Here is a 13,019-nt window from a genome sequence, read left to right on the forward strand (position 1 = left end):
CTTCAATGCGAACATCCCAAACAAGGAAGATCCCTTGGAAGAAGCTTTGGAGGATACACCAGGAGGCTCATTACTGATAAATAGTCCATACAATCCCATTCCAAATATCAGCATGACAGTACCAGCAAGATAAACATCTGCATTAAGATGAGATTGACTCTTTAATACGTAATATAAAGCATAAATATATCATATGTAATCAAGAAGGAATTCCTCAAACTTTTGCCCCTTTATGGTTGAATGAGTTAGAGGGTTATTACTGAACCAAACAGAAAAGGTGAATTCTGCACCCAGAAGTAGAATGCCTTAACTGTGCGAAGAATACAGCACAAATATAAAAATACTTCCAGTTGCAGAGTATGAACTTACTATTTCATGGAATATTTTCACCAAAAGTACCAAGATGTGATTGAACTTTTGTTTTCTTTATTTCATTTTCCTTTGGGGAGGGGGAAGACCAACGTACTTCCTCATTGGAAAGGGCCTAGACGTCTAGGTGACACCAACAAGGCACCGCTTTGACAACTATGAAATACACAGACGGTATTTTAGCCCTAGCTTTCTCAATTCAGATAAAATGTAATATCGAGCTTGTTAGATGGGTTGCTAGACAACCTCTTTTATCCATACCAACATTAATGTGCTTTGATGCACATTTCTTCAGGCCCAAAAGTGAGGCTACGAGTAGTAGAAGGATAGAGTTAAAACTTGAGCCAGCTGGATCGATTTGCAGCACATGATGAGGAAAGTATTCAGTCAACCATCTAGTGTTTTATCTAATTGTTGACTTGGACTGCTAACGGCTAAGATAAAAGATACCCATTATGAAGTGAACTTTAAGAATCTAACCAATAGCTTCAACTAATCGTAGAACCATCTGTCCTGTATGAACTCCTTTGAGACATCCTGTCCAGTATACCTTGTATGCCTCAAAAATGTAAACACAACCCTGCACAGAGCAGACGCCAGTATTAGACTATTAGTCAGCTTCATGATTTCCAGCCCAAATCAGGGAAAAAAGTACAAACAAAAAATGCACGCCTAGATGATCAAAGAATTATCAAAATACATTCATCCTATCAAATATATACTCCAACAGTAATAGACCTATACAAACCAATGAAATTTGTGAAGTGCAAGAATCAATCTCCATGAGCCTGAAACCTCCACATGGATCAAATTCTTAAAGTATGTCTCTTCACGGAAGGAAAATCAGTTCGAGATTCTAGGGATTTAATATCTATAAATGACCTATTGAACTTAAAACTCTCTTATTTTCTATTGGAAAAGCAGAAGCAAGAAGATTAGCATATGGGAAGAATTTGAAAAATAGCAGACCACTAAAGTTGAAATGACTACCACATTGAAAATGAGGTGAAAAAGGGCCATGGAGCTGACTCGTTTTTGGACCTTAGCATATGAAAATTCAAAGACTCTTCAGCTGCAGACATGAGATTTTTCTGAAACTCCTTGTTTCAATAACCTGTAGCGTCCTTTCCTTTTATATATAGCCTACAATCATGTATGGTGAGGCCTGCTTTTCTTAATAAATTCTATGAGCTCAATAAATCCTGTGTTCAAACTTAAAAGAAGAAAAATTGGAACCATTCCACTATATGGCTCTAAGAATTTTTTGCTTTGCAACGTAAATATATCAATGCTCTAACATGATTAGTTTGGCAAGATACAAGATAATACAGACTTTCAACATCAAGGTGCCTTCTACTGTTTTCATTTGTTGGAGTTTACAGGAAGAAAAGATGGTGTAAATTCAACAAAGTAGAGCTAGTGTAAGGCAAAGTGAAGTGGATTGTTATGCATTAGCCCTCAATATTGAAGAAGCTTCAAGATGTCACTCCATATTAAAGTATTTTTGAGTTTGCTTTCTGGCGAATTCCAAACTCCTATTTTTTTGTTATCGATAGGAAAAATTAGTCTATAATTCACATGCATGGGATGCTTATTGGAATATAATGCTTGCTCGTAACTTGACTTGATTCTTTTATTCAAATTAGAAATGCTGGTGACAAGTATGAAATAAATGTTGGAATTTATGTAATAGGATTATAAGGGTACTTTAGGAACTGTCTTTATGTTAAGTTGTCCTAATTTGTATTTCTTTTTTTCTCTTTCACCTCCCTCAGTGAGGAATATGTAATTTCCTAAAGATATAGTTTGAAACTAATATAGGTGAGTAGAGCCAAGAGCTCTCTTACGATTTGCCCTCATCTCTCTCTTTCTTCTCTCATCTTCTCTCCCTCTCTCCTTCTCTCTCTCTTCCTCTCTTCTCTCTTTCTTCTACATATCTAATCTTAATCTTCCTAACTTCCATCTTGGTATCAGAACTACAAGGAGTTTGGGAGTCGACTAAGGCTTCTTTCTCTCATTCGAGTCTCTTTTGGAACCTTAAAAAACAATGGGGTCCAATAGAGGCTATACTATGTAAAGAGATTCAACAAGGTGACCTAATGGAGCTTTTTAAAAGCATTTTGAAGACTATAGGAGGGAGACTGAAGCACTACAAGGACCTATTGGAGCTCAAACCAAGCTTTTATGCCCTGTCCAGCATTACCGCCAGCTCCATCTTCGAGCTTCTCTCTCTCTCTCTCTCTCTCTCTCTCTCTCTCTCTCTCTCTCTCTCTCTCTCCTCAAGTGAGTGTTGGGGATGGGGCTAGGCCTGTAAGTGTCGCCCAAGGCCCCTTGTTTGGCCATCCTAAGCCGTGGTTTGAGATTTGTGGTGTTGTTGGAACACAACTCAAATCTTTGCTTGCTGCCAGGTATCGACAAACCCTTTTTTTCGCATGTAGGGTCTGAAATGACTAATATTGTGCTCTTGGGTTGTTTTTTTATGAATGAATCCTACCTTATGATGCATATGTGTAAGATTGGAATGAAGTTCTACAATTAATAGTGGATTTGATTGGTTTTATCTCAAGTTTCATGGTTTTTTAGCTTGCTGGAATTTTTTTTTTTCTTAATTCTGAGAAGACAATATTTGGGTATTGTGTTGCCCCTTGCTTTGAATCTCCAATTGTGGTTGTTTAGTAGTATCCACCCATCATGTCGATCTCACTGAACCTTTGGAAGCTACATTGGGTGGACCGAGTAGTACCAATCCCAGCCAGATTGTCTTTGACAACCCCAACACTTAGATTTCCCTTGTCAAGTTGGATAGCACCAACTATTTAGACTGGTCACACTCTGTGAAGTTATCCTTGAGGAGTCGAGGGAAACTTGGATATATTAATGGGACTATCAAGGCTCTCACTGTCACTAACCCAGAATATCATAAATGGGAAACTACGAATTCCACCGTTATAACTTGGCTCATTTTTTCCATAAAACCTGAGATAGGCAGAAGATTTATCCAGAAGAAAACTACTAAGGATATTTGGTATAGTACCTCTAAGACCTATGACAAGGTGGGTGACTCTATTAAGGTCTACCAACTCCTTCAGTAGGCTCTCTCTATGAAGCAAGGAAACAGGATTGTCTCTGACTATTATAATACTGTTGTATGACTCTGGGAGAAGTATGATCACTATCGGGACCATCAGTTGTATAATCCCAAAAACGAAGCGAAGGTCTACAGATCCCTTGAAAGGAGCGAGTTATGATTTTACTATGAGGGTTGAACTCGGATTATGAGCAAATTATAATACAAATTTTGGGCCGGTCACCCCTTCCATCCCTTGATGAGGTGTGTGTAGCTACTTATTGAGTGAGGAGACCAGAAGAGGTGCTATGGGTTCTGCTCCTCCACTTGAGCAATCTGCTCTTACTTCCACTGCTCAAAAAGAATGATGTGGAGGCGGCTGAGGCCAGGGGCCATCCTATGGGGATGATAGGGATAAACCTCAATACTGTGATCATTGTGTGAAACTTAGGCACACTCGAGGGAGGTGTTGGGTGCTTCATGGCCGTCCTAGTACACGTGGTGGATCTATTGGCACATGTGGTGGCTGCCGAGGTGCGGCTACAGCCCATGCTACTATGACAGGGACTGATCCTCGAGGACACTCATGGGCAGATACCAACTCCTCCTCTAGGGATGATACTGCAGTGCTTGGCCGGTTCATTTCTCAGCTTGATAGCCCATTTATCTCATAAGATGCCTCAGCTTCTGCTATGCATGTCACCACATCTGCATCTTCCATAGCTTTGCCATGGATTATTGACTTTGATTCCATAGGCCGCATTACTGGGATGTCCCATTATTATGATTCTTACTCCATTTGTTCTGCTACAGATAAGGTACCCTCTTTTCTATTTTCGGTAAAGGCAGTATTCCCGTTACTTCTTTTATTTCACTTCAATCAGTACTTCATGTCCCTAACCTCACCTTGAACCTTTTGTTTGTAAGTACTTTGACTAAATCTTTGAATTGTTGTATCACATTTTCCCCTTCCCACTGTGCTTTTCAGGATTAAGTGACGAAGAGGAATATTGGTAGTGGACGTAAGGAGAACGGACTTTACCGCCTTGAGCCGCAATTATCCTTTTTAACTACACCATAGTCCTATGCATGTGGTTGTTTTATGGATTCTATGATGCTTTGGCGGCAACGTTTGGGACATCCCTTTTTTGTTCTTGTGAGGAAACAGTTACCTCAATTATTTACGTCATTTTCTTCTTCTCATATATTTCATTGTGAACCATGTACTTTAGCTAAACATTGTCGTTCATCTTATCCCTATCATGGTCGTAGATTTTTTGTTCCTTTTCACATTGTGCATACTGATGTCTGGGGACCTTGTCCCACTACCTCCTTATTTGGCCATCGTTACTTTGTTTCATTTGTTATTCTTATGAACAGAAGAGTGATGTTTATAATACCTTTAAATTTTTTTATAAAATGGTCTACGCCCAGTTTGAAACCAGGATCAAAATTGTCCGGTCCGATAGGGGGGAGTATATGTATGGTGGTCAACAAAATTTTTTCACTGACAAAGGTATTATCTATCAGCTTGCGTGTGTTGACACACCCCAACAGAATGGGGTAGCTGAGACGAAAAATTGCTATTTGTTAGAAGTTGGTAGAAGCCTTCTATTTGGTATGCATGTTCCTAAAACTTTTTGGTCTGATGCTATCCTTACTGCTGTGTTTCTTATCAATCACATGCCTACCAAAATGCTCGGGTCTCAAAACCCCATTGCACTCTTGTTTCCTCAGTCTTTTGCTTTTTCTTTTCCTCCCTGGGTGTTTGGTTTTATTTTTTATGTGCATGTTAACAAATCCTCCCGCACCAAACTCTATCCCAAGGCTCTCAAATGCCTCTTCCTTGGGTATTCTTCTACTACCAAAGGCTACAAGTGTTATCACCCCTCATCTCGTAGGCGATTTCTTTCCAAAGATGTCAACTTCCTTGAGTTTGTGCCTTTCTTTGCTTCTCATCAGCATCCTCTTCAGGGAGAGAATGAGAGTGTAAGTAAAAAGGTTGTTGATGCTATTCCATTTCTTACTCCCTTACCTCAATGTTATCTGATTGAGGAAGATGGAACTCAGGATGTGGATCTTATACAAAGAAGACACCTGATACTGTGTACACAAGAAGGCCAAAGAAGACTTGCCAAGAGTCCTCTCTGGATCCACATCCTGAGTTCTATCTTCCTCAATTAGGTAACATTTTTTTTCTTTTTAGGTTAGATCTCCTTATTACTGTTCGAAAGAGTAAGAGAGCATGTACTAATCCTATATCACGGTTTGTTTCTTATGATGCTCTCTCCCTACAGGTGTTACCTTTACTGTTGCTCTTACTTTTGCTTCCATCCTAAAATTGTTATTGAGGCTATGACAGACCCCAAGTGGAAGCAAGCCATGTCTAAGGAAATGATGACCCTTGAGAATAACGGCACTTGGAAACTGGTTGATCTTTCCAGGTAAGAGGTCCAGTTGGATGTAGGTGGGTCTATACAATCAAGTACCGATCAAATGGTGCTATTGAGAGGTACAAGGCAAGATTGGTGGCAAAAGGGTACAGTCAGGTCTATAGAATTGATTATCAGAAGACCTTTGCTCCTGTGGCCAAACATAACTCTATAAGAGTTCTTTTATCTATGGCAGCAAACAGAAATTGGCCCTTATATCAGTTAGATGTGAATAGAGCCTTCCTCCATGATGACTTACAGGAAGAAGTGTATATGCAGCCCCCTCTTGGCTTCAAATTTCCAGCAGCTGATGGTAATGTGTCTCCTAAAGAAGGCTCTATATGGTCTCAAACAATCACCAAAAGCTTGGTTTGAGAGGTTTAGGCAGGCCATCTTAAAGAATGGACATTCCTAGAGTCAAGCAGATCACATATTATTTACCCGGAGAGGTAATGGTACCATCATAGTGTTCATTGTTTATCTTGATGATATCGTGGTGACTGGAGATGACAACGCTGAAATAGCTAAGCTACAAGCCTACTTGGCCAAACAATTTGAGATCAAAGACCTAGGACACTTGAAGTACTTCTTAGGGATTGAAGTGTTAAGGTCTAAGAAGGGAATCAATATTTGCCAAAGAAAATTTGTGTCAGACCTATTGAAGGAAACAAGGATGTTGGGGTGTAAATCGGTAAGTTCTCCTATTGAGCAGAATCACAAGTTAGGAGAAGATTGTGGTTCCACTCTTCTTGATGCAGGAAAATACCAGAGGCTAGTGGGAAAGCTGATATATCTGTCTCTGACTCGCCTATATATTACTTACGTAGTGGGGGTAGTGAGCTAGTTTATGTATGCTCCCAAAAGTGGGCACTTGGATGCTGTGTACCGCATCCTTAGATACTTGAAGTCCTCTCCAGGTTAAGGACTCTTATATGCCCAGAACAATCACTTGAGGATAGATGGTTATTCTGATGCTAATTAGGTTAGACCCATCTCTGACAAACGATCTACTTCTGGCTATTGCACATTTGTGCGTGGTACTGTGGTTACATAGCGAACCACGAAATAGCCTGTTGTAGCTAGATCAAGTGCAAAGCAATGGCTCATGGAGTTTGTGAACTCATTTGATTTTCGACGACTAGTCTTAAGTTGGGATATGATACTGATGGACCTATACGTTTCTACTGTGATAATAAAGCAGCCATAAGCACTGCCCATAATCCAATGCAGCATGATAGAACAAACCACATTGAAGTGGACCAGCACTTCATCAAAGAAAAAATTGATGTTGGCAACATTTGCATCATTGCACGCCCTTTGTGAAGACAAGTGAACAATTGGCAAACATCTGACTCTTTCCTCACCAGTTCAGTTCCCTCGAATGCAAGCTGGGAATACATGACATTTATTTTCCAACTTGAGGGAGAGTGGTGGAATTTATGTAATAGGGGTACTTTAGGAACTTTCTTTATGTTAAGTTGTCTCAATTTGTGTTTTTTTTTTTTCTCTCTTTCACCTCACTTAGGGAGGAATATGTAATTTCCTAAAGATATTAGTTTGAAACTAATATAGGTGAGAACAGCCAAGACCTGTCTTACGATTTGCCCTCATCTCTCTCTTTTTCCTCTCATCTTCTCACCTTCTCCTCTCCCTCTCTTCCTCTCTTCCTCTCTTCTCTCTTCCTCCTACATCTCTGATCTTAATCTTCCTAACTTCCAACTATAAAAACCATCATTCTGAAGTAAGAAGTTCTCGAACGAACAATGCCTTCTGAGAACAAATGCATTTACAGTGACATGTAACCCAGCTTCTACAAGAGCAGCATTAGTTAATAATTCATTGAACCCTTAAACAATAGTATATATATTTGAGCTGATATTGTTTCCTGTGCTATATTCCTCTTAAAAAACTCCTACAGTCTTTATAGCCACTTCAGATTCTAATCCATGACTGCATGAGTGGTGCAATAGCCCCAATATAAAGGAGAGGCACATTGTTCAGTGCTATTCTATTGTCGGTCCACTCTGTTTCAAAGGGCCAGGGGAATTGGTAAAAATAATAGAGAAAACTCATATTATAACGTGATTCAAGATTCTATAACATGAGTTAGTGCTAACAATATGATGCAATATAATAAAGCAGCAAATATGTGGTGGTTCGTAAGCAAGTCTTTAGTTCTTATTGCAAGACACACCACAACATATGCCGCATTCGATGTCAAAAAATCATCTTGGTCTTTCTGTTTTATTATTTGGTCTTGTATATAACAACGCACAATTCCTTTTTATAATCAACCATATAAAGTTGTAAGGGGAAAAGGTTCGAGGCAAAATCAAACTTAAATAGCAGATTAACAGATGACAAGTTACCCTCATACTTTCACCAGTCACATGTAATATGAATGACAACAAGATTTTCAGTTTTGACATAACAGAAAATAGTGTTACAAGTAAACTTACATTCAAAAAGCACAACAAGGAACCTGCCAATGAACCTCCAACAGCCAGAAGCGCCAAGAAGCGGAAGTCAAAAATTGCCTGATCAATAAAAGTGCAAACATGAAAAACTTTTACCAGACTACAATATGGATGTGGAAAAGGCATAAATCCATGCCTATGGTATACATTCCATCAATATGAACAAATAAAAACCATGTTCAGGACTTGAGCAGACATGGATTATTCTCCTTTTCCATCTATTGCACAATATTATATCAGAAATACCATGCCTTCTCCAAAATCAATCGCTTGATGCAAAAATAGGTGCAAATAAGGGCATCCATGTAGATCACAGAAAACATTAATTCGAAGCAGTAAATTAAGTACAAATTTGATGCAAGATACTCAATTCCATATCTGAACTAGTCGTTGACAGAGTGAGAAGCTGATTGATTGGCCAGTCTACTGAACAGTTATAATATATCCAATTAATATGAGTTTCAATCTTATACTAAGTTCAATAGAAATATTGAATAAAGAAGGAAATCCATTTCCCACCCTACTTATAATATATTTCTAAAACATGGGCGAGAAAAAAAAATTACTAAAACCGTATAAAACACAAAGAGGGAAGATAGAATTGGAAGAAATGATCTCAGAATAAACATAATTTTATTAATAACATGTAAAGACTAAAACAGCTAGTACGTAAAAAAGTGAAGTGTGCTGCTAAAAATCATCTCCCAAAATCAGGGTTTTCTCCAACAATTAGTTAATTCAATCAAACAACTAAGTTCAAGATCGAGGAGAGAGAACCAGTTAATTTACTTTCTCGATGGAGGATTCAGCGGAGTTGACGAATCGAACAACTGGGCTGCTGCCATTGGGATTAGCAAGCGCATAATTGACGCTTGGTTTCGGCGACAGAGAGAATTCGAGAAGGGGTTTCTTAGTTATAGGGGTAGAAGAAGAAGTGACGTTCTCGGCAGAAGAGTATTCAGGGGATGATGATGATGATGATGGTGAGCTCAGAGCATCAACCTGGAGAGAGAAGCGTCTGTGATTTCGCGGAGGGTGATGGAGTGAGACGAAGGAGACCGGAGGAAGAGCTGCTGAAACTGAGGTGGACAGAGCCGGCATCATCATCATCATCGAGGGGAAGATGGAAGAAGAAGAACAAGATTCTTCGCGGCGATGAAGATAGGCATTGGGACTTGGGAGGGGGCTTCTTGCGCCGACCACTGGGGTGTGAGACTGTCAGGTGTTGTGGACCCAACATCTCTCCATCAATTTTGTGGCCCGTAGCGGGAAGGAATAACAACGTTTTCCTCCTTTAAAATCCTTTCGTTTTTCCTACTAGCGAAAGAAAGAGCTGAGACCATTGCTAGCAGAAAGGGCCACCGCAACAAACTAGAAACAGACGGGTACGAATTTTAACCAGTAAAATTTTTAGAATTATATGATCAATAAATGGTCAAAATAACGAAAAAAAAAAACGCACGATACGAGTTTTAAATGTTTAAATAGGACAAAAGAAACCAATATTACACTCGTATAAATTAAATAATTATTACTTCAATACTTGCATCTAATGTTTAAAATAACTATATATATCATGTCTCATTATAAGTTTTATGACATATAATTGAATATTATCCATTATCAATTCTAAATTCATACACCACACATGTCCAAGTTTTATTAAATAATGTGACTTGGCTGTTGTTCATTGTTGTCAACATAGTTAACAGACTCTTGAAGTAATGTATGTTAGTCATCACTTTAGAAACATTTTTCAGCAAACGCATCAGTTTGTATCTCAATTTTGGGATCCATACATTAATACTGAATTGATGATGATATATGAGAAATATAGGCCATTGAGTTAACTTCAAATCGACGAAAAAATCAGGTGGATCAGAGTCCGGGGGTGAGAGAGAGATGATCAATTAAATAGACATTATGTTCAACAAGTTAAGTCTTAAAAAAGCCAAAAAACAGGAACATGTTTAAACACGCCTTAAATGTGTTTAGAACAAAAATGCTTGCCGTTTGCTGTTTTTCTAAGTATCTTTGAGAAACATATAGGAAAGCGTGTTTTAAACGGTAAAAAATGAGAACGTGTTTCAAACGGAGTTTTAAAAGCGTTTTTGCTAACTGTGATTGAGACCAAGCGAGTTAGATATCTCAAAAGAAAGAATTGAGATATTCATGTATCAACATTTGTCCCCATTTTTTTTTAAAATTATTTTCTACATTTTTTAATGTCTAAACACGTGTTGATATTTGAAATATATGTGAATATTCATATGAAGGTACTTACAACGGATCTAAACTAATACTTTTATTTTTTTATTAATCGAGGTATCCGAGCCATCTTACACGCACCTCGACTAATCCTCGAGGTGACTAGCGAATGATCTAAACTCATACCAAAAATATTACGGAGACTAGCACAGGATCTAAACCCATACCAAAAATAGATAAAAACAAACGAGTTAAAGCGAGCAGAGCCCAAGAACAGGGAAGCCGGTCATAGAGTAGTCGACTAGAAGTAGAAGACTGCTGGCCTAAGAGAAGGCGGCCTCTCTCGGAAAACATGGCCCAATTTCTCTTATTTCTTTTTTATTTCAGTTTTCTTTTAGGCGCCCACCCAATTTCTTTGGTAGTTCGAGCTTGCTTCTAATACCAAACAAGTGCTTGAAAGACCTCTCCTTACTTGCCTAAACCTGATTTACTCTTGCTCTAAAAAGCCACCCAAATCAGGTGCATTTGTCTCGAGAAAATTTGTTTTCAAATATAAAATGGGATGGGGATCTATATGCTAGTTGTGTGTAAGAGTGTCAATCGACATGATATTGATATTCAGTACAACTTCAGTATGGTACATCATGTCAAGAGTCAATATCGATACTATATTGTATTGAAAAAGAAAATACTACATTTCAATATCGGTTTGGTATGGTACACGGTTTTTATTCGGTATAATATTTTGACATTTTTTGCCTTACTATATATTTGATATTTTGGTATAGTATTCGATATTTGGTATTCAGTATGGTTTGGTACCTACCAAACGGTTTTGTCCTAGATACTGTATCTTTCCAAGAAAAAAAAAACCATTTTCTCATATCAAATAACCTAAGTATGATTTCGATACGGTAATTCAGTATGATTTTGATACCAATTTTTGATATCGATACTGAATTGACTCCAATGGTTGTAAGGGTGTTAATTGGTTCGATTTCGGTTTAAACGGTGCGGATCGGTTCGGTTCACATTTATTTGACTAAAACCATAACCGCATCATTTACTAAACGGTTCCACTTTCTGAAACCGTGACCGTTTAGTAAACGGTTTCGATTTCCACGGTTTCTAAATGGTGTCAATTTCACGGTTTTAAACGGTTTTGATTTTGGTTTATTCCATATGGTTTGTAAAAATGTTCACAATCGGTTTATTATAACTGGCAACCATCTCTAAACTGAAGATCATAAGCTTATCTAAAAATAATTGGAAACCACAAATAAGAGATTCTATATTAACGATGGAATGTCTTAACTTGATAATCTAGTGTTATTTCTTTGCATGGCCCTTCTCAAACATTTAGAACTAATATCATACAACATCCAAATCCAGCCTTCTACAACATTAAATATTAAAATGACAGATGGTTCAACCAAAACACCCCATCTATAATAACATAATAATATAGTAACATATATGGATTACAAGTTCATGATCTAAAGCCTAAACTTGAACTGAATTGCAATAAATCATACAAAAGCAGAATGGACACTTAATTTAATTGTTAATTGTTATACGGATTACTGCCCATTCTTTATTTAATTGTTATACGAATTAATCGGATCGATTTAAACGATTTCAATTCGGTTTGAAACCAACGGGTGCCGCGGTTAAAACCGACCCGACCCGTTTAGCTAATCGGCCTAAAACTTAAAATCATAATCGCACTATTTACTAAATGATATTGTGGTTTCGATGTAAATGAATCGATTCGATTTCGATAAATGGTTTCGGTTACAAATTCACATCCTAGTTGGTTGTGTGTGGAATGGAATCTCACATGCTAGCACTTTATTGATATTGAATGAGGCAATAATATCCCAACCATTCGATCTATTGTTGTTGCATCGCCTACAATCCACCGCCACTCATCTGACATCGTCCTCTCCCTCTTCTGCCTCCACCACTGTTGCATCATCTCCCTCTCCCCTCTCTCTCTCCATCTCTCTTTTTTCTTACTGTCTCCAGCACTGCAGATTCAGTGTCTCCATTGCTCGGTCCACCCTATCTAAACTATGGCTGCCAAGCTATTTGCCATGCATGAAGGTCATTGTACTCATCACTGTCCTCACTGCAACAATTGGCATTCGAGTTTTCCCTATGAACAATCTAATGGGTGCCTGAACTATAGTATCCCACATCATTAAGGATCTCCTTGATGTTTAGGCGAGGGTGTGCAGAGTCAATCCTAGGGCTTGGTGTCACAAAGAATAGCATTCTCTTAGGGAGTTTTGTTATGCTCATCTCACGGTGCATTTTGTTAGAACCGAAGTCATGAACATAGAAATGGTTGCATTTTTGTGAGTTGTTACAAACCTTTTACCTTATCCTAAAAAGTTCTTTATTTTAAAAATGTGGTTTTTTTTTTTACACATGAAATAGTCCATCTTTCCTTCTCTCTCTCTC

The 13,019-nt window shown here is 38.2% G+C and overlaps 1 protein-coding gene across 1 annotated transcript; it reads right to left on the reverse strand.

Annotated features, from left to right (window-relative positions):
• LOC122078267 lies at nucleotides 1–9,673 on the reverse strand (the record flags this gene model as incomplete). Its single annotated transcript, XM_042644173.1, is given in 4 exon segments — nucleotides 1–137; nucleotides 850–949; nucleotides 8,328–8,405; nucleotides 9,135–9,673. Coding segments are annotated over 4 exon segments (639 nt in total), but the record flags the coding sequence as incomplete, so codon positions are not given.
• Nucleotides 9,674–13,019: the final 3,346 nt, after the last annotated feature.

Source organism: Macadamia integrifolia, chromosome 5, assembly GCF_013358625.1.
Source record: "Macadamia integrifolia cultivar HAES 741 chromosome 5, SCU_Mint_v3, whole genome shotgun sequence".
Taxonomy (NCBI): Eukaryota; Viridiplantae; Streptophyta; class Magnoliopsida; order Proteales; family Proteaceae; genus Macadamia; species Macadamia integrifolia.